General features: G+C 41.8%; 1 protein-coding gene across 1 annotated transcript; it reads left to right on the forward strand.

Moving 5' to 3' along the window:
* The first annotated feature begins 4,858 nt into the window (after window positions 1–4,858).
* On the forward strand, window positions 4,859–23,144 carry LOC110375572 (alanine aminotransferase 1). The gene is made up of 9 exons (XM_021333725.3): window positions 4,859–5,084; window positions 14,724–14,813; window positions 15,598–15,692; window positions 18,887–19,077; window positions 20,215–20,417; window positions 21,151–21,273; window positions 21,486–21,830; window positions 21,942–22,056; window positions 22,683–23,144. The coding sequence occupies exons 1-9, from the start codon at window positions 4,965–4,967 to the stop codon at window positions 22,829–22,831; spliced, it is 1,431 nt and encodes a 476-aa protein (XP_021189400.1). The 5' UTR covers window positions 4,859–4,964; the 3' UTR covers window positions 22,832–23,144.
* The last annotated feature ends 156 nt before the right edge of the window (window positions 23,145–23,300 follow it).

Genomic DNA, 23,300 nt, shown 5'->3' on the forward strand with positions numbered 1-23,300 from the left:
ATGTAATAATACTAAAATATGTATAGCGAAAGTGTTTGTGCCCTGTATCGCAGTTACAAACTCGTTAAGCAAACAGTCAGTATGTGCAAACATAGCGTTATGTTCAGCTAGTAGTACTGTTCACTACAGCGAGTGACATTTGCACACCCGCTGTAGGGAACAGAGTTGGTATTGTTTGTAAGTGAATGTATTGAGACACCAATCTCCGCAGGGCTAGGCTCTAATGTCTGGATAACACAATATTCTGTTACTGATAAGTACAGTTAGCTACATAATATGTACACTTACTAGCTAGCTGCAGAGTAAGCGACGTCACTCGGCGTCGCGTGCCATGCCCACTAGTCGCACTGGATACTCTATGTATTACACACAAACGATTATATCTAGGCGGTACTATTGTATATTATTATTTTGTATTATACTAAGCGAATGCTTTTACTTGCATCTAATCTTTTTTGTTGTTTTACTCACGAAGTTTTCTTCGCATGTATTGACGAGGCGGGACATAGATTACAATAAATTGATCGAATCTGTTGCTTGCACTCGGAAATGTGTTGATCATTGCTACACAGCTACATCGATGGCACATTGTTGAGACTTATCGAACATTTTTCGATCAGTTTAGGCATTTAACCTTTAGCCACAGGTCCCGCAACGTTTCTTGTACAATATTGTTTTTTATCAACAACTATACTTGTTTTTTTTTCTACTAAATAATCAATATGTGATCAAGTAACAACGTGTTTTGTTGTTAAGTCGGATATATTAACTTTAAGCTTAATTTTTCCTGTTTTTTGTTATTAATTTATCTATAAATATTTATATGCTAATTCTGGATGTACCTATGTATAAAATGTTTTGAAAAGACATTACAATTTATGAAATTCATTCTAAATGGAAACCTACCAACACTATGGCGATCAACTTATTTTTTTACCTCAAAAAAATGCTTTTGGATATAGCTTAGGTTTCTCATAATTTAATTAGAAACGATTCGTTATCAAAAGTGCAATAAGTACAGTGAATAGGTGACATTCCGCGCAGGGGCGCGAGTGAAGCGATGTGATTGCGTTACTGCATGTAGTTAAGTGATTGTTATTGCGTTGTTATTAATCGAATAAAGGTATCAAAAATCAATATAGTTTTAATTTGTACCTTCTTTAGATTGCTGCTAACTGAAAGGAAACTTTTAAACAGTTAAAGTTTTTGTGGTCCTCATGGCAACAGAAAGTGGCTTTCTTGCATCGTGCAGTAAGTACATGGTCAGTCAGTAGTATCAAAGGGCAACCAACTATTTTATTTGCCAGAGATCTTACTGTCGTAGTCGCGCAATTGATGCCTTTTTTGCTGCATCAACATCCACCCAATATGACTGAAATTGAGAATCTGGTATTCGGGCCTGCAGACGGATTTTTTTATAACCGATGAACTGCGCCGATTTTGATATAGACTTTGATACATAAGGGAGTATATTGTTGTTCAGAAGGCCCCATAAAAACAGACAGCAAGCTGAGCCATTACTACATATTTGCATATTCTGTATAATAATTAAAATAGTGCAGGCGCCATCTGTCGGCTATTACTTGTAATCCGTGCGCTACCACTTTCAGAAGGAAGGAATGCCATCTAAGTTCAGTCGTCAGAGGTAGCTTTGTATAGAAAGCAGGGTATGAGGACCTCAGGCGGGGCAGTGACCGGCAGCCTGATGAAGGACGACAGAAATATGAACGTTGTATGTACCTACAGATGGCGCCAGTAGGTACGTTTTATAAAATAACATTCGGTTCTCAGCGGGCTGCAATCGTGCCAAAACTCAATCTGTTTCTCTCAACTGTTGTGGAGCGAGTAGGTCAGCCTGATCGATTCGTTAATGATTTATTCCGACTGTACCCCAAGTTGAACTAACAAAACATTGAAATCGTTTGCGTTGTGAATCCCAGAACGTTAAATATCCGAATTGAATTTAAATTTTTAGGTACCTATATGCAAGGTAATATATCTATCGCTACACCAAATCAAACGCTTAGGTCAGTGATAGTTTTCATTCGGGTGCCTGCAGCAGAGTTACGAGAGAGGTATTATGAGAAAACTCATAGGATACAGTTGGCATTGCCTATTAAAAATTAGGCATGTCTGTCAGTATTTATTTGTAGAACTTAATTCAACACCAAACATTTATATTTTGGGTTTAACCCACACCTACATTTATTTCCTTGAAATAGAAAGCAAATGGATTAAAGTCGCCTGAAGTGAGAAAGAAAGCTAGAACCCTATTTAGATTTACGACTTGGGTCAGTACTTGAAATTACGAGAATTGCCTGACTGGGTAGGTAAAGGTTATATTATTATTCTATAACGTAACGTAAGTAAGTACTTGGCTGTGCAGGTAAGAGGGCACGTAGGTACGTCCCGCACCGCCGCCGTTTTTTAATAGTTAAGCAGGTCAAGATTGTTTTCTCCACTACAGGACGTAGACCTTTCGCAAGCTTTGCTCCACATACCTGAGTAGGCGCTTGCTGAACACTTGGCTTAAACTACTTGGATTTTCTACACTTGACTTTAAAATTAACCTCATAATTACATACAATAATGTTATTTGAGACGAGGCCGCACTCAGAGAAGGCGGCACTCGATGTCTGATAGCCGCTCCCCGACACTCGAGCAGGCACCGGCGCACTCGGCGCCGCACGAATTACACACAAATTCCTGTTCACGGCTTTGACTCAAGAGGGACCGCAATCCGCAACATGTTTTTATGAAGAATTCATTAAGGAGTACACACTTCACACGGCTGTATTTGTATTATTTTCGTGATATCGTTTTACGCTGGAATTACAGCCACGATACTGTCGGAAAAGCTCCAGGTTCTTAGCTAAAGAGCCAGCATCTGCACAACCTTCGTTATTTTATAGACTATTACGAAGTTTGTTCTTTACAAGAAGGGCTTAAAATAAACAGGCAGGTAGATAGATAGGTATAGCTAGAAAGAATTCTATTTAAGAATAAAATATAGAGAGAAGCCTTGTTGTAGGTACGTACAAAGAAAGCTTTGACCGGACTGAAGTAAAAGCTTTCCCATCAAAGCAGGTTCACTTCCGGAAACTACTGAATCCGTTCCACTTTAGCAGATAAGTTAGAGCTAGCGGTGGTTTTTGTTATCAGTCTAGTATGTATTAGTTTTTGCTAGTATTTCTGTAGAATTAGTGACGTCACGTCTGCCAAAACATGAGGGGCTCCCCGTGGATGCAGTCAGCATAATCAATTATGGTCCATACAACAAAGCGAGGAAAACTTTGTGGTTTTCCTTATCGCTGTTGCCTAAAAGTGGTGAATCCCTATTATCAATACTCTCATACATCTTAATATCGTTCAAAGACTCTCCTAAGTGTAGGGAATTACAAAATCCTACCGAGAGCGTTGAGTTTATCGCAGCGAAGTAGCAATTACAATATAATAAGTCAACAGTATCAGGGAATCACCTCGCTCGCTGATAACGCGGGAACTCACGTCTTACAGCTAAACCCAATATACTATCTATCTGTTGATATTCGTGCAAATTCCTAGCTCTAGTAAGCAAAACAAAAGCTAGAAAGTAGGAAACGGCGGTCACGTGTCTGTGCACACTGTATCTAAGCACGTCATTGATGGCATTCACTAATAAAATATCGAGGTATTGATAAAATTCACGTTGACGTAGAATGAGGAATGAGGGCACTTATCGCGGGAGCTCGTGCTGGGTTTAGCTTCACGTGCGATTTGGTTAAAAATGCGGCTCCTCAGTAAAGCCGCAGTTGATAAAGTGCGCGAACCCGCCTGTCAGACTGACTGATGGCGCAGGATAGCCTCACATCGAATGAGCTGGAAGAATGCAAGCGAAATGTTCATAAAACCTCATTTATAAATGTCGGCTATAATAAAAAATCCCCAAGTTCTGGCGTTTAAAGATAAACCAATTATATTTTGGATCGTTTAGAAACTGCTGTGCTTTGCCTAAGCATTTCTGTAACAAGAAACTAAATAGTCCTTTTTGTGAGAAAAGAACATTTCGATTCATTCAAATTACGCCAGAGTTTTTTAACCAAAAGTTGCACCAAATATGTATTGTTATCGCAAGTACAGCAACGGTGTTCAATAAAATAATTTGACGCAAGTTTATGGTTGACGTAAAGGTTTATCTGCGATGGCGGGATGTCCTGACTCCGGGAACATTACCAATTTCCCGCGTGTCGGAGGAAACGCTTCACTGTGAACATCGGGGGCTGATACACCAACAATGGCGTTATGCCATCAGCAGATCATTAAATCCTACCGGTGTTGCATTCGATAATATGATGCTCACATATTACGGATGCTCGCTGTAGGTACAATAAATTACCTATCGATTTCTTTACTCAAATATAATTATATTTTTTTCAAAATAATGTGTATTTGTGAAGTAACTCGTATTTTAGACCGGTTCATGAAAATGTTATGTTATGATCTCGCTTACCTAGGTACCCTCAAAAGTCAATAATATAGTACGGTCAAGTAATTACATGCCATAACGTCCCGGTCAGGTCGCCCCGGGTCTAATGCTAGTTATATAATTAGCATTAAATGACAACTAATCCTACTATAATCATCAATATTTAAATTAAAAACTCAGGTACTTATCTATTTAGTTATTTTTATCACATTACCCACCGAGACGTCACAAGAAATTGGACATATTTCGATTTAGAAAATGGATCTATGTCTTTAAATGCCAAATTATTGGAAAGAGTGAAAACAAGATTCTAAGTCATATCATTTTATCCTTCAGAGCAGAAATTAAGTGGCATTGTGAATAGTGATTAAACTGAGTGTCGCGCGGGGGTACGGTTATATTATATGGTCTGTGTGTGCGCTTGGGCAGTACATGCTGTGTATGCGTCGCCTGCGCGTGCGCCGGACTGTGCAGCGCCACACTAGTGCACCGCGTCACGATGAAGCTGGACAACAGTCTCACTGCCGAGAACATCAACCAGAACCTGCTGAACATCAAGTATGCAGTGCGCGGACCCATCCTAGAAAGGGCCATACAGATCGAAAGGGAGATACAGAAGGTAGGTACACTATTACCTACATACAAGACTTACGACAACAAAACTTTAATACAACTTAAAAAACTCGACTTAAAAAAAATATTGTTAAAAAATAACTTGAAAAATATTTAATTTCAATAAGTGCCTAGTGTATCAACGGCATCGGGAACATGGTCCAAGCTACCCGCGGTCAGGGCTCCGTAGAGAGTAACCTCCCGACCTTGCGAACAGTGCCTAGAAGCCCCGCTTTCTGCATCAAACGAGCAGAGAGCTTCATGAAGTGATAATTAATTTTATATTATTCTGATTATTTTTCCGACCCAAATATCGACCAATAGAATTGCACCATTCGACGTCACGTGGTACAACCTACATGGTATTATACTGAAAATTTTTTGAATATTTTCTCTGGTCGTTGCTACGTCAAACTGACAGGTTGTGGCCGACATTTGGGACGGAAAAATAATCTCCCGAATACCACACGAGCTTCATAATTATCGGGTATTTCCCGATAGGTTCGTTGCAAACAAATGAAGGAGTCAAGTTTTTCAGGTTAAAAAATCACGAGCGCGAAGCGCGAGTGATTTTTCCTGAAAAACTTGACGACTTTATTTGTTTGCAGGGAACCTTGAGGGAAATGCCAGATAATTATGAAGCTCTTGTGGTATTATAAGTGATAATTTCCTAAAAACACATTAGGAACAGTTAGGTATGTTAATGATTTAGAATCACAAATCGTTTGAAGGGCTCGTAACGGTCGGCCATTATCATTTAGGTAAGATTGCACGTGAAGTCCGTGAAATTGATTCGTCACGGTCAATGAAATTGATAGGCTGTGGAAAATATTGTTCACTTTCTATGAAAGTTACAAATGATTTCCTTCTAGCGAAGTATATCATTGTTGTTTATGTATAATTGAATCTACACCTATATGTATACTACACAATAGTATCTTACTAACTCCTTTTTTTAGCAATACAATAATTAATACATGTATTATTTAAATAATAAAAAAAGATTGTGTTTTACAAACCGAAAGAGGAAAAACAATTTTAAGTAAGGTCTAACGTTAATAAAGCATATCTACAGAATCACAAGTAGTTGTGAATAAATTATAATGTCTAATATTCCGTGCTGAAATCGAAGCAAGCAAGAGAAGTTCCTATAATGTTGGTTTTATATTGCACAACTAATCCATCCATACTTACTGTGAATTTTTCCGGCACGTTGCTAAATAATACGCTCTGTTTCCCTGGCATCGTGCGGTAGTTTCCGATGCAGATCATCTTCCACCTTGAATTTTCTCACGATTACCACTAACCCTTTACCTATTTTATCTTAATCTGTTTGGGCAATTTTCGTCCTTTTCGTATACCGCACAGTATTAGGTAATAGATAAGAATTTTTTAATTTAAATCGTGCTCATCACTCCAGTCGAATGTGTCTTAGGTCAGGCTTATCAAAAAAAACACGATAATCGAGTACTTATTCAATTCCTGTTTTTTTAAATTTTTGTATTAGGTTAGTTTAGGCAGAACATTAAACATGTCGATAACTTAGCGATAAGTCCAGTGCACGTACATATGTACATATTGTAGGTACATAATTATGTTCCGTTTTCTAATAAATTAGCGGATAAAACTCGTTGCGCTCATGTTTCGGTTCATTACTTCTTGTACTATTTAGCATAAGCAATAAGTATTGCAAACCCAAGTAAATTGGACGATAGAATAATAAATAAGTAAATAAGAAAGAAAGATAAACCATTTAGTCACAAAATAAAAACCACAAAGCGTCATAATTAGCGCGAAAATTTCAAAACGCTGCGTTTGCGCTGGAAAGCGCGAGACGAGCGGAGAACTAACCGAACCCGCGACCCACAGCCACTGCGCCACTGCGCCACTCGCGCTCGCCGCTCGCAAGTTTATCTATGATTCACCGTCGAGCGCGTCTGTTCAGTGAAACTTTAAGACCTCCGTCACCATTCACTAACTCCCTTCAATAATGCTCGGGAAACGCGTTACTAAGTTAAACACTTTCCTTAGTAAAGGTCGCACTGGGCGCTATACAAAAAATATATCGTGTGATCGCCGGGACCGTCATAAAAACACCAGGTACGGGTTACTACGGGTTAATCTGTGTGTCGGGTCGGTCCCGGGGGCGCGTGTGCCCACCAATGATATATGTTTATTTCTTATTGGATTCCCTTATAAAGAGCTGTTACTTTCTGCCCGATGCCCGACGCCGCTAGTTCCCTTAAATGAGACATTACCTTTAACGACATGCGTATGTTACGCATATGTACCTATGACAGATAAAAAATGTTCACCAATTGCAGGGGTTTAAACACATTTTATTGTCTGACTCTGTAGTGAGAAAACAATTTAGCTATAAAATATTATTTTTCCTATCTACAGAAAATGATTAGAAGAATGAAAATAGTTTTCTCAAGGACATCCACAATGCTCTCGTGTCCTCGGACTGTTGCCATTGAGCTATCAGCTCGTCACAACATATTTGTTTGTATAATGGTGTATGTTTATACTAGCTGTGACCTTCGTCCTAGCTGGAGGAAGATGCGAGGTATGGGGGAGGAACTGAATATAAATTGAGAAAATATAACAGTGTTGGCTAGTCTCTGATGTACCTATTCATCTGCCAACAGGGTTAGTGTACCAGCTCGTGTGACGCAAGTTCACAGCTATATATAGCGCCACGCGGCGACACTCGTTACCAGAGCATTGACTAGCATTGCACACATTATGCGATAAACAATAACTCACAACAGCGTAAACGGCTAAACAAATGAACCGATAACTGCATTCATGAAACGAAAAGAAACCGCGAAGACCTCTCCCCAAAATATTTGTTGGTTTATTTTACCAAACCCCAGATTACAAGGCAACACCGTGACACACTAGTGAACAGGCAATTTGAGCTGAAAAATAACAAAATTAACGCGACTGGCAACATTGTGAATCCTGTGATGTAATATGATACCGCGGGAAATGCGGAAGGGGTGACACGCCGCCACCTCGCCCAGAATGACCACTTCTACGGACTCAAACGAAACGAAATATTCATGACAATGCTCGTACATTCGACAAATTACATCCAACTCCTCTAATATTCGTAGATCCCGCTGACATCAAGTTTAATGACAGCGGGCAGCTTTCTGCGTCTGAAATTGAAGAATATCATCAATAGTCCTTCCTAGCAGCATGTAAAGTGTGCCTTCTGTTTTCCCTCGTCGTGCGAAGGGAATGTAGGATTATTTTTTGCTCTGTTGTTGGTCGTCAGGGCTGGCGGTGGGCAATAAAAACATATTTTCGTCCAGGGCTGTCTCGCATGTGTTCAGCAATAAGGGAGATTTATCGCACTGTTTGTTACTTGTTACCCGCACTACCGGGTAGGGTCGCGGGGACTAGTGATGTTGCCTGCCTCTCATCAATTCGATACAAACTACGAACAGGTCAAGTCGATGAATGACTGAATATTATGACGCTCAATTAAGCACGTACCTAGTCAAACAGATTTTTCGAAATAGTTCATTTGGAGAACCCGGTTCTAAATTGATCGTTTGGAAAACCCGGTTACTGCTTAGTGAAGCCACCAGTCAGATAATTAATTAATGAAACAAGCTCATTATAGAATGTAATTAGTAATAAGGTTAATGAAATGTGGTTAACCTGATCGATTAGAGTACGTTGACGGCACTGGCTCGTATCTCTGCGGCGCGTGTGTGTGTGTGTGGCTCTAATGGCTACAGTTGTTCACAATGGGTGCTCCACATAGCTCCTCCTATAGCGAGTTGTACTTCCCCATAGTGTGATGGTTTCATTTCACCTATCTCATATTGTGCTCTTTGATTCATTTGTGGGTAGGTAGGTATCATACAGAGCTTTGCAATGTAATCGATCTCCACTCATTATCTGTTATTTATGCTTCGAAATGTAAATTAATATCAATACTTAGTTTAAGTAATCTTTTTCCTGTTATTACGCAACTGTGACCTGAGGTCATGCTTCTCGTATCTCTGATATTATTTAGGTTTTGCTCTCTTAAGTGTCGGCACTTAGATAGGTACTACGAGTCAGTTAGATAAGAAATCGGTTATGTAATGTTTATTAAGAAGCATTTATCCATAATCGTAATAGGTGGTAGGTAGGAACTGTTTTATAAAAAATAGTTTCACAAGTGAACTGCTGAGCACTGCATACAAGTGTAAAGCGTTGTTGGGCAATAAGAACATTTGAAGGCTCGTGCAGCCGCCGCCGCCGCCGGCGCGATAACGACACAAAAGGGAATGTTATCCCGCGCCGCTCACAACACGCTACACGCTACACACAACACGCTACAACACGTGAACAATGCCTGCTATTATTTTGAGACATTAGAGCTCACTGGCTGCCTAGTTTACACGTCGTTAGTGTTGCTGCTCAAGTGAAGCGGCTTCCTACTGACACGATACACAGCTCGATCTTGCTTTTCTTTAATGCACTGCATGCTGAAACTTTTCATCTACAAGAGTTGGTGAAATTAAACGCTACACGTGTTTCACTACCATTTTGTTATTTTATTACTATTTTATCTTATCGGAGAAATCAACAATCTCGCATTTTATGAATATTTCTTTGAGCCATTAAAATTTCAATAACATAGGTACTTGTTATTGCATTATATTATTATTTGCATTTGCATTGTATTATTATGTACTACTGTACATAATGCAATTCGGAAATAGTATTAGGTACTTGAAAAAGATAGAAACTAGAAGAGGGTTCAGATAAAAGGAAATCGGAGATTAGAAATAACTAAATACGTACTCTGCGGGTTCCATTTGTTACAGAGAGCACTCTGAACATTCCGGAAACCAACAAAAGAAAACACATAACAGTAAACAGTAGATAAGTTTGACGTAACTGCCGTGACGTCAGTCGCCTCTCGCGGATAACATCAAAACAAGGACGAGCCGAGCCGCGGCGCAGCCTATAGCTAGCGTCACTGTTATTTGTTAGCAATAACCGTTTGTGCGGCGCTCGTCAACAAGCGACGCGCTGTCACTAGCCGCAGAAAGACAACTTATATTACACCGCCATCGGATGAAAATACCCGCGAAAATCTTCATTTTGCATTGCTGACGAAGGTGCTTACAGACAATCGGTTCAAGATTGTTCAGAAGACCGTTGTAATTTCTTCTGTAACAATATATTTTAATTTTTTGTACGGAGTAGAGTTTCTGTGAATAGCCAAGTCGTATATCAAGTGAGTAGTAAACAGCGCGCGGCAGAAGCTGGGCGTACTTACAGCTGATTTACATGGGGCTGGCGAGTAATGTGTTGTCAGGCGAAGGGCTCAATCCTAACACATTTCTCTTACTTATTGGCTCCATATCGCAGCTATTTTTATAGGGATAACATTCCAAATGGTTTTCTATTTTCTAAGGAAAGTGAAAGCTATCAAAGCTATCTTGAAATGTATGAAACTTGATAAATAGGTTTTTTTGTCGAATGCTATAGTTACGTAAATTTTTAAAACACTTTTCTAGGTGTAATTTACAAGCATTAAGTATGTACCTAGTTTTGGGAAGAAAGCAATTATTCTGGGTAATGAGACAGGTACGGTTGTATCAGAATAGCTGGTAGATACAAACCACATAAATGCAAAAAGTCCCAGTGTCACTCGGTCACATAACGGTGTCGCCCTGTTAGCCAGGTGTCGTTCCGTACCTATAGCACTAATGCGTCGGCCATGTGTCGGGCAGCCGCGGGTTCACCAAACGCAATAACACGCATCACTCATACATGAACGAGCTCGTAAAACAACCCTTTGTGACATAGTTCGAGTTAGCATTAGGTATATCTGCTAATGTATTTTTGTTTATTTTTTTTTATTTTATTTTATTTTTTTTTTTTTTTTTTATATCTGCTAACAAATAACATTATTGCGGTGTGATTTGTGTTGAAATAATCACAAGTGGATTCATGAATATGTGTGAACACGTGGTAGCTGCATATTGCACGGCATCCATCATCGCACTTCATTCTGTAACGAGGAGCATTGAAATCCGATCAGTCGAGCGGAGACCGATCTGTTCTGCAGGAGTGGCTGTGACCTCTACTGGCTATACGCGAGCTATTCCATATTGTGAGGAGAATGAGTTGATGACAACACTCGTAAATGTCGGGTCATAAACTCGCCCTGAATATAAGACAGGAGCACACAGCATGCATGTAGTTAGGCCGCGGCACACGCCAGCTGGAATGCAGGAATTCTAACAAGCGCAGTATTTCCCCCAGGTTTCGACTTCACAGCATTTCACAAGAATAAAAAGTAACGCAAAAAGAGAACCTGCACTCTAGCAGTGCATGTGTTCTGAAAGAAATTGTCGGAACTAACGAACGAAACTCGACGCTTGCAATTTTAGCTGTAAAACTACTTTTTAGCATTCTCAGAGCCGCATAGTTCACATTCAGAGGGTAGCTTACATTCTGAAGTAACCTCGACTTTTATAAGCTGCCGTCGTACTAAATGTAGATAAGTGGTGTTACCCGGTAAGTAAGTATAGTCATCGACATTTTTCTATCTGGTCGACAAGCATCTCCTTTATTTTAATATATGTAATATCATTGATGCTTGTAGCAGCGTCGTGGTGAGCAGCAGTGAGTGCGCTCTGGCTAGCTTCCACACGGCGCAGCAATTACCGGCGACAAGCCGCGGCTGACTTACAAAAACTGTTGGCTGGCGAGCACCTGTGTGCCGTGTATTTCCATTATCCTATCTGGCTGTTCACAAAAACCGGAGTTCAGGGTGTGCAGGGGGCGTGGGAGGCGGCGAGGCTCGAGGCGGAGGGGGGGGGCAGCCTGTGTGTGGCAGCTACGTAATGCGGTTTTTGCTTCGCGCCGACAGCGGCACGGCGGGCGGCGCGCACTCGATTATTGTTGAGCTTTGAAACCGTGTAAACAAAGCGATACACGGATATTATCTGATCATTTGTGTGCAACGATTTGCATCATCCGAATATTTACTGTGCCACTAATCAAAAGGCTCGTTTGAGAGAATCCTATGTAAAAAACAGCATTCATCTCCATAACAGAAGCCAAAGCCTTGATTGGTAAAATTCAATGCTTTGAGGAATATTCAATAATGCGGATCGAATATGCGGAACAGTAGAGGGGTATACACGGCTTGCATAAAACCTTATACGGGCACAATGTTTGTTAAGGTTTTAAGATAAATCAACTGCAAACTTACGAACAGCAGGATTGCACCTGCGTCACCGCCCCGCGCTACCCACATATTCTATGGCATTTAAGTAACATGTAATTTTCTTTTAGAGAATTTCAAATTGAAACAAGCTAACTTAATACCAAATCATATTTAAAACACTGTGGTGAATGGTTTTACCAACATCGCAGGTTTCAGGAGGTTAATGCTCAGGTTCAGGTGTACATCGGTATCGGTCGAGTGAGCTGCTCGTTTCGCTGGACGCGGCGACGGACACTGGCCACTACTAATGCCGGCAGTGTTGGGCAGCTGTCCAGCTCAGTTCGTTACTCCCGTCGTTTGGCGCGCGCCGACACATCTCCGCTTCGCCAATGATAACTTTTTATTGCAACCAGACGGATGCTGCGAACTATCTTGCGGCCGATATTTCCTTCTTTGCAAGAACAACTTCTGTAATAAGATATTTTTCCACCAAAATGTTAACCATAGCTAAATTGTGACCATTATCGCTATTCCGTATGTATGTAGGTTAATGTATTTTACCTTTATAAGACATCAGTTTTTATACAAAGACCCTACTTAAGTATATCTATCTGTATTTGTATGAATTCGCTTTTCCAATTTAACTGTAGGTAATGATAACGTTGACGAGAAAATAAAAATAACAGAATGAGACGTTTTTTCGTGAAAGTTTAGCTTATTTCCATAAGTTTTCCCTATGAGGACACTTGGCACATGATCGGTCAAGTGAGCGTCGCATGCGCCAGACGCCGCGGCGCCGCAGATCACATATAGCACCGCGCCGGTACATCTACATATGTAAAGGACGCACGTCGCGCTTACCGCGCACTTTCCTATCTCTCCTCAATAATGGCATGTTTCTGCGACTGCTGAACCACTCACTTTTACTGCAATGTCATTGTTTACTACATCATCATAATCACGTCGTAAGGAAATGCTAATGACGAACGTGATAAAATCGACCCAAATTAAGCATAATTGTACCCGCGGAACATGTCGGTGATCACGAGTATCTACTAATGAATATATCTTGCATGTACACAATATTAACTAGAGGTTGACAAAATGATAATTCGTATTTAGTCGTTTCAAAATATTTGGCTGTTTTTTTTCTGCCAAAGCTAATTAAGTAATTTGATTCTATACATACGCAAGAGACGAAGACATGATAAAAAATATTTATAGGCTTGAAAGCTCTGTGATCCTCACTATCTCTATTGTGTGTAGACTATAGACAATTACGCAGTAATGCCGACAGCCTGCCTCTAACGTAGCACGCGGTGAGTCTTCAACCTCAACTATTGTATACATTAGTATTTGTATCTGCGCACGTTTAGACAAACACGATGCAATCTGCAGCCAGTTGCATTGACCTCAGGTTTATCTCCATTGACGCAGCGGCCACTAATCACAGGACACGAGTGTGTGGTGTAGCGCAACCCCACGCTATCTGTCGTGTGCGCGTGTAATGTCACTTTTACTACTCAACCTGCCTCTACTACTGAACTATGATGGCACAGATTTCACGTAAACACGGCAGTCACCCGGCCACGCTTTACTCATGTATGAAGTGGGATCCAAGGACCGAAACGTTTTATTTTCTTTATTTCGTTTTATAGCCGTGTTACGAGATCCCCGGCTTATTTATTGTCTGTATAGGAAACATCGACAAACGTTATTTTGTTTATTCTACCTCCAGGTATTTGCTTCAACAGGAAAGATTGGTGTTATTTATTTTTACTATGCATGTCATGTAGAAAATATATAATTAAAAAAAAATAGCCACATAGATACAGCATTCAAAGAAGTTGATCATTATCGATGACAACCACTGATTATCTTGTGAAGAAAATGAATAGTTGATGTGCGATGTTTATCTATAATGTTCGTTATAATTCAATGTTATATGAATTACACAGATGATTGCTATTACTGAGCAACGTATGGCCGGTGTCAGGCTATATTAGTCGGGTAACACGTGCCCGGGCCGGGATCGATGCGCGAGCTGGGTGCGACGTAATCACGTATATTCTCCAACTTGTGTCGCAAACCTTCCCAACTTATCGCAGCCGAGCGATTGTCTCTGAGAGTAATTGCCGCCATATTAAATCGACTCCCATCGGTATAATTCGTGAGTTGTCGTGGACGGCCCCCGCGGGACTCCGCCGAGGGACGATCTTTACTCTAATTTATATTCGTCGTACTTTTACAGCAGCTCTGTCAATGTAAATAACTGCTGCTATCAGTTATCGCGGGGTTCACAACGTCGCACTTACCAGAGTTTGGACTTGAATAAAGTTTATGTTCTAATCTTAACAATGGAGGCAGATTTATCAACCAAAAGCGTGTTAGGCTAAGGCATAACATTGCATAGGAATACACCTATATGTTAATATGTAATATTGTTGGCAGGGAGTGCCGAAGCCGTTCGAGCGCGTGGTGCGCGCCAACATCGGAGACTGCCACGCGCTCGGACAGAAGCCCATCACCTTCATCCGACAGGTACCTATACAAAGATATACTTCATATTTTGACATTTACATTATTATGAACAATTCGATTTTCAGTACAGACATTCATACGTAGAAATCAAAAGCTCACTCAGTCGATGTATCCACTACTGATTCCCTTTGTGGCTATCTTTAACTTGTGAGTTTCGTAAGTTCCTCAATGTCGACACATCCGTTATGTTTCGAAAGCAGTCGATCAGCCGTCAATAAGTTTCATCAGTATGTAGCGTGGGCTGTAGGGCCGGCGAGTCCCCCACGCGCCGCCCACGCGTGGCGGTCACGCAGGGCTCGCTTATTACCAGTTAATTGGTTTGAAGGGCCGCAGTGTATTGAGCAGAGATTGTTTAATGAGCACACGTGGGTGTAGCGGGCGCCACACATACACGCCGAGTAAGTGCTCACGACTCAACGCATTCTTATAGGGAATGGAAAGGGTTCTGTATGTAAATGCGATGGGATCGGAATTCGGGTTTAATGATTGTATTAGCATAGAGGATATGGGAGCCGGTTTATACACAAATGGAATCCGAATGAGATACGGATTTTTGTTCAACTAAAAGGCGTCGGAAAGTGCCCGGCTTTATGCGGAATGATGATCAATTCATTCAATACGTCTTCTCATATATTTTGGGATATATTAAAGTGATGAATCATGTATTTACTTTTAGGAAGAGAATAATGCTTTTATTTATGTTTGAATTTGACGTACTCGCCATAAGGGTAAGCGTAGTGATCCCTCGGCATAGTGCTTTGTGAGTGACAGCATGTGTGTGCAGGTGCAGGCGCTGGCGGCGTGCCCGGCGCTGGCGAGCTCGGCCGCCGTGCCGGAGGACGTGCGCCAGCGCGCGCAGGAGATACTCGATGACTGCACGTGAGTACACCTAACTAAATACGAAACACACCCTACTCTAGACTTACACATCAAAAAACCAAAATTGTATCGTGACGGTTTATTTTTTTCCTTTTAACTATTACTACTTTATTCTAGATAAACCACATTTCGTTTACTTACGTAGTAGTTAGATGCTATTTTTATACAAACTGATTTTAACTGACATTTCTAAAAGTCAAGTAGTATAGCACCACAGCACTTCCTCTGCCCTCCTTAAAGTGACTGGCGATATTAGACGTGCTACGGAAGACGCTAACCTAACAGTGCTGGTTCTAGTCGACTTTTCGAATGCATTCAATACCGTCAGTCATGACATCCTGTTATCTATCCTATCCCATTTTATGGTCTCTTCTGAATCAATAGACTGGTTTTCCTCTTATCTTCGGGATCGCCAGCAGTCTGTTCGGGTGGATGAAGGCTCATCAACTTGGTGTACTTTGAATGCTGGCGTTCCACAAGGCGGCATACTCTCACCTCTTCTATTCTCGATATTTATAAATCTACTCACTCTCGAGCTTCAGTGTTCGTATCATCTTTATGCTGATGACTTGCAGCTTTATCGACACACCAAAGCTACGGACTTGATTAATACGCTTGATCTAATTAATTCTGATCTAGAAGTAGTGAAAAATTGGTCTGACAGGTTTGGGGTGGAGGTTAACCCTACCAAATGTCAAGCCATTATTATTGGGAGCTCGAGAACTATGAGCAAAGTTGATAGTGTTGGCTTGCCACCTTTAGCTTTTAACGGCATCAACATTCCGTACGGTTGCACTGTGAAAAATCTTGGCCTACACATTGACTCCACGCTAAACTGGCAATCACAGGTTGCAGCTGTCAGTCAGAAAGTTACTAGCGCGCTACGGTTCCTCTATCGCTTGAAAAATTTTCTCCCTTTCAATGTTAAGGCGACGCTTATGCAAACCTTAATCTTTCCCATAATTGACTATGGTGATGTTTGCTACTATGACCTGAATGCAGATCTGCTCAATAAACTTGACCGGCTTCTCAACAATTGCATTCGATTCGTTTTTAATCTCCGCAAGTACGATCATGTGTCAGCGTATCGAGCGCAACTTAAATGGCTACCGATAAGACAACGACGTGTGATGAGGGCTTTAACTACTCTTTTTTCTATACTATTTACCCCATCTTCACCTTCATACTTAACCTCCCACTTTCAGTATGTGTGTTCACAGCACAACAAAAATCTCCGCTCCTCTAATAATCGTCTTCTTCACTGCCCTGCTCACCGTTCAGATATTATTCATTCTTCCTTCTTTGTTAAGTCTATTCTTCTCTGGAATGAGCTACCGCTGGAGATCAGGATGGTCAACAGTCGTTATTCCTTCAAAAAGAAATTACGCGACCACATCCATAGGAAATTGGCAGAGTCGCAACTGTAGACAGTTTTTTTTTGTTGTTTTTTTTTCTTAATTTTTTTTACTTTTTTTTTTGTTGTTAATTTGTTTCTTGGCCTCTCTTGGCAAATGTAATATTGTATGTATTGTAGTATGTATGTATTTAAGTATGTATGTATACTGTATATTTATTATTATTCATATATTGTAAATATATATATATTTTTGTGTTCTTTGTTGACAATATTTTTAACAAAAACATTGCACCTACCACAGCTTTTTCTCCACCACCCAAAGGTAGACTGGCAGAAAACGCCTATGGCGTTAAGTCCGCCTTGTACGAAATGTGCAGAAGCATTAAATAAATAAATAAATAAATAAATATAGTATTCGAAGTGGTAGACTCCGCACGAGACGAGCTCGAGTTAGACTCATAAAGTACAAAATAACATTAAACCTGTTCAATACGCTGAAGTTTGTTTAATTACTTCACTCTGAAGCGGAGTACTAATGAACAGGACACATTCCATTCTTTGAGAGCGAGCTTTATTCTCGGAAGGCTCTTAATGTGCTGTCGTATTCCTGAGACTGTTATGTGAAACATTATTACTTTACCTCGTCTTGTATGAACCGCATTTATTTCTGAAAAGGTTTCCTGAGAGGTTTCATAACAATCCTCGCCACGTGACTGTTAGCTACAAATAAATCAAGCTCGTGGGAATAAATCTCGAGTGAACACGAGTACAGCGGCACGCGCCATCCTTCGCTAATGAGTTCCTAATTACACAACACACGTCATTAGCCGAAGCACCTGCCCGTCACGCGACACGCAGACACACACACCTACCTGCACTGATTGATTCCGATGATTGATTGATTGACATCCATATTCGATTTAGATTGATTCGCTCCGACGTTTATGGCAGGCAGCGCATTAGCGTTTCAAATCCAATTGATATGAATGCTCAAATAAAAGGCACGTACGGGCGGCGCAATCATATTATTGTTTCAGCTCGGATTATAGCAAATGGAACGTGTGCGCTGCGTCGGCGTCGCCCTCACTCGTTTTTAATGCCCTTAATCTATGTTACCGTGTACTCTCTGTTTGGGAAAATTAATCGGCCGTGTCGTCTGCCTTTTACGAGTTACTTATATAATTAGAGTGGGGGTTACCGCTACTGCGATCCTCGGTAGATTATTATATTATGTTAGTCTGTGTGTATACTCTGAAAATTTTACTGAAGCGTAATAGAGAGATCATAATAGTGGTCAGAATTTTTTAAGTAGGAGTGGTCGGAAGCATTTAAAGCATGTGCCTATATCAGTGAATACTTAATTAGGGCGACAGTTAGGCCTGGCTTAATGGAACACATAACAATGTCTTGTGTAAATTAGCTGAGTATTAGCGAGTGGTCACCCGGCTGGCAGTTTATTAAGCGGACGTTTATTGAACCTTCGTCACCTGTGCGTGACGTCATCGTGTCGGCGCCTCTAATAAACGTTCGCTGGATATCTTTACAAGCACGATAAATGGAACGGATGCTGACAGTGATTCCTACACAGTCCCACAGTTTCATCCGAGCTATTTGTAAAAGTACGACAGCAGCTCTCTATCTGTCTCTGACACTTTGACGCTGTGACTATTACGATTGAATAGACTCTTAGGGCAGTTGCCAGTATAAATGGTAGATTTCAATCTGAGCTCAGATCTGAATTAATTAGTTCCTTTAAGATGCAAATGACTGTTTGGGACACAGCTAAGTACAGATGGTAAGAATGAAGAACTCAATTTTCCCATTATATGATCGTCAGCAAGAGCTCGGTGGGCGCGTACTCGCCGTCGGCGGGGCTGCAGGTGGTGCGCGCGCGCGTGGCGCAGTTCCTGAGCGCGCGGGACGGCGTGCGCGCCTGCGCAGACGACATCTACCTCGGCTCCGGCGCCTCGGACGTCATCAAGGCCGTGCTCACCATGTTCGTGCAGGACGTCGACGGGAAACCACCAGGTAACTGCATCAAAATAGCTGACGATGATGAAACACTCACACACACTGCTTGTTCGAGTTGGGAATCTAATTTGTTGGTGCACCTTACTTAACAGCGACAATCTGTCTCGTTGCTCTAGTTGTCGCGTAGCGTGACTGCTGTGCACTAGGTCTCGGATTCGATTTCCGGGTCGAGGTAAATTTTGAGGGTTTTAGAAACTAACAAAGCAGCCCGAAGTACAGAGTGCTTCGGAGAGCGCGAAGATATTGGTGCTGCACCTGATCTCTATTCGGTGTTGAAATGCTTGTGCTCTATAATAAATCCTGCGTAGCTGTCTGATAAGAATATCATACGCTATCATAAGCTACGCAGGATTTATTATAGAGCACAAGCATTTGCTCAGATACTGATGCACTTTCTATTCCTTCACTCGCATTTCCCGATGGGACGGCAATCCAACACCGAATAGTGATCAGGTGCAGCTACGCAGGATTTATCTTAATCGGTAGGTAAATCGGCTAGGAGGCCAATATTATTTTAAGGTATTGTGGTCGCATATCCGATGAGTCACTTGTGCTTATAACTAGTGTTATTACTAAAGTAAATTAGGTCGTTATTATGCTTCAAGAATCGTTCAGTCATTCTTACTTCAATACAAAGATAAATAGACGCGAACGTGAGTCCCGAAACTTAATTACAGTAAACGTGACTTTCTTCACAAATGGTTCCGTGGGTGTTCGTGTGGCGACACTTGTGAGTGCGAGCCCTCGCGCCGCCAGCCGAGGGTTAAGAGGTTTAGGGTTATAATTCTGAATGCGGTATAACAAAAGCAATCTATTTTAAAATTAGTATTCGTGAACAGATGTGCCGCTCCGTGTGACCGCAGCGCGATGGCTGCTGTGCCATTTTCTAGCCAATTGCAGTTCGGTTTATTTATGTCCATAGGTACTTTATATCGTTTTGCATTAAATTATTATGTTATTTATAATAATAATATTTATCCATTTCATAAAATCGATCTTTCATTAGGTATACACCTGTAGGTAATGCATTGTTTCTATATGTATACAAGCTATTTGTTGCGGTTAACCGCCAACTACTTCCCGTACCTAGGTAAGGATGCGATGGTGTTTGATGTACATTTGTTTGTTCGGCAGCGGTGATGATCCCGATCCCGCAGTACCCGCTGTTCTCGGGCACGCTGGCGGAGCTGGGGCTGCGCCAGGCGGAGTACTTCCTGGCCGAGGAGCAGCAGTGGGCGCTGGACGTGGACGAGCTGCAGCGATGCTGGAGTCGCGCCAGCCAGGACTGCGCCGTGCGCGCGCTCGTCGTCATCAACCCCGGGAACCCCACCGGACAGGTCACTTTATTCATGCGTTCATAGAAAAACGAATTTCTCCGTCATTTCAATTAGCAAAAAAAATACTTACAGATAGGTAGGTATGTTAAGGATTTAGAACGGACTGGTGACTGCAAAGGAAATGTATTTTATGGTAGTTTTAACTATCTTCGTTATTAGAAGTTTGCAGGAGAAGGGAAAAAATGCCTTTCCAATATTTGAAAAACAATCGCAGTAAGGAATGAAATTCCTATCTAAATGACTAAGTCTTGCGGTAGATAGCAATCGACATTGGATTATCCAAACGTGTGATGTTTCCAATATTTGTATTGAACGAGCACAATACCGTCCCAATTAATAAACCGAAAAATGTTCGTGCAAACTATATTTAGGGGACATTCATAGAACATGTGCGCTAGCCGGCAGTTTGTGGTGACATGTATTAATCAGCCGCCATTGAGCGCAGCGAGCGCAATTTGATCGACCGCCGCCATCACAAATATTGGAAACTATTGCAAAGCGAGATGATTGCGACACTAAATGGGATATGAAAACACCGAGCGCGACAAATAGCTCTGATTTATTGCTTTGTGGTCGACGTGATGACGGACTTACCTTATGTAACGACTAATATTCACGTGTAGTTCAACTTAGTAGTTCTTCATAAACTTATCTCTGAATTAGCCATAATTTTTATGTTAAAAGTCTGAGGAATATCTGAAAATAAATAAATGAAAGAGCTCATCCCTTCCAGGTGCTTACTCGTGAGAACATGGAACAAATCGTGAAGTTCGCGTACGAACACAACCTGTTCCTGCTGGCGGACGAGGTGTACCAGGAGAATATCGTCAGCAAGCCCTTCTTCTCTTTCAAAAAGGTAATAACATAATTGTTGAGTATTTTACGATTTACATATACAAGAAATCCACCTTGAAAAATAGTCTAAACTACCGGTTTTAATGATAAAGAAGTTAAATGTGTCAGGCCGTTTGCCAATAGAATAAATGTCGCATGTCCAATAGTGGGCCAAGACAATGAAAGAGGCTGTCGATGATGTGTCAGAAGCTACAGCAGGTTGTGATGTGTCAGGTGATGCACGAGATGGGCGCGCCGTACAGCAGCATGGAGCTGGCGAGCTTCGTGACGTGCTCGAAGGGCTGGGCGGCCGAGTGCGGGCAGCGCGCCGGCTTCGTGGAGCTGCGCGCCGCCGCCGCCGCGCCCGCCTTCCGCGTGGCGCGCGCCGTCATGCAGTGCCCCAACGTGCTGGGCCAGTGCATCCTCGACTGCGTCATGCAGCGCCCCGCGCCCGGCGACCCCTCCTACCCGCAGTTCGCGCAGGAGCTCAGCGACATCCGCCAGGTGCTGGCCGAGAGGACGCAAACTGCCTACGAGACCTTCAACTCCATTCCCGGATACTTTTGCAACCCTATTGATGTGAGTAGTCTGAACGACTGAATCTTTTGATCTGGTAGTGAGTTTGAGCTTAACTACTACTGGTCAGTACTACAAACAACCAAAACTAAAGTTTTTATTGATATGGTGTAGGGTTCCATGTTTGCGTACCCTCGTGTGAGCATCCCGGAGGCGGCGCAGGCGGCGGCGCGCGAGCTGCACATGTCTCCCGACGAGTTCTACTGTCTGCGACTGCTTGAGGAAACAGGTGCCTACCGTACTTATTTATGATATTACGTCAAACTACAACGCAGGTAGGATTCTGAAAACCCTCAAACTATAAGCTAAAGCTAACTATAGCTGTTAAGGGCATATTTCCCAAATTATCATAATAGTCATATTTCATAGATGACACTAGTGACCCCCGAGGGCCTCAAGGGGTACTCCTTCCATTATAAAGTTGTCAAACTATTGAAGACAGTTAAAATCCCTTGCAGTCCCCCGTGACACCCCAAGCAAAACATGACGTTTAGCGCAGCAGGCGAGGGGGGCTAATGGCTGACACTAGTTAATTCCCGCGCGGAGGAGCCGTAATGTGTCGCGACTCACTAGTTGCATACTTAACGTGCAACTTGTCCAACTACTTCACCGCGCCGCGTCGCTGCAGCCCGCCGCCCGGGCCGCGTCGGTGCGGCGCGATACCCACTGAGTCTCACATAAATATAGCAAATACATATTGTTAACCTTGTACTTCCAGCTCACATCTTATTAGTCTTTGTTCTACTTTACATTAGCCTGGTTTTGATAATTTATCGTTTTGAACGGAACACGTGGTTTTAGTCCAAACTAAAGGGGAATGTTTGAGCAATTATGAACTGAGTGGTAACGTTATAGGTGTGTGCGTGATCCCGGGCACCGGGTTCGGTCAGCTGCCGGGCACGTTCCACTTCCGCACCACGATCCTGCATCCTCGCGACGAGTTCCAGCACATGATGGACAGCATCCGAAGGTTCCACCACGACTTCCTGCAGCGATACTCCTAGCCTGAGCCCTCGCGCAAGTGAACCGTCCAGAGCGAATGCGAAAGAAGAAGAGAGTCAGCTCAATAATAATAAGTTATACTAATAATAAGTGTATGCATGAACTTTAGATGTGGTGCTGGGGGCGGAGTGACCTGGCTGTGTGCGCGCGGGTCACTGCGCCTGGCCGGCCTCCAGGCTGCCCGCTAATAATACTCCGCACAGCCTCACACTGCTCGACTGGATAACTACAACATATCTATCTATGTGTATTTTAACACGAAATTATGTATTAATATGCAATAAAAAGTATTTTTGTTGGAACTTTTATGTTGAAGTGATTGTTATTAATATTTTATTGTATGTTAATAAGTACTTACAATTGAATAAGTCCCTAAAACTAATTGAATAAGTATTAAAGCTTTGAAAATAAATGAGAAGATTATTATTTTATCAAGCACGTAATGTTTTTATTTGATGTAATACTGATTTG

Source organism: Helicoverpa armigera, chromosome 11 (genome assembly GCF_030705265.1).
Source record: "Helicoverpa armigera isolate CAAS_96S chromosome 11, ASM3070526v1, whole genome shotgun sequence".
Classification (NCBI taxonomy): domain Eukaryota; kingdom Metazoa; phylum Arthropoda; class Insecta; order Lepidoptera; family Noctuidae; genus Helicoverpa; species Helicoverpa armigera.

What these genes read in the sequence shown, in the direction of transcription:
- LOC110375572 (XM_021333725.3), top strand. Translation starts at nt 4,965, where the DNA reads ATGAAGCTGGACAACAGTCTCACTGCCGAGAACATCAACCAGAACCTG. An exon ending in CCGGGAACCCCACCGGACAG is followed by an intron (nt 20,418 to 21,150) that starts GTCACTTTATTC and finishes CATCCCTTCCAG; the next exon opens with GTGCTTACTCGTGAGAACAT. An exon ending in CCTTCTTCTCTTTCAAAAAG is followed by an intron (nt 21,274 to 21,485) that starts GTAATAACATAA and finishes GTGATGTGTCAG; the next exon opens with GTGATGCACGAGATGGGCGC.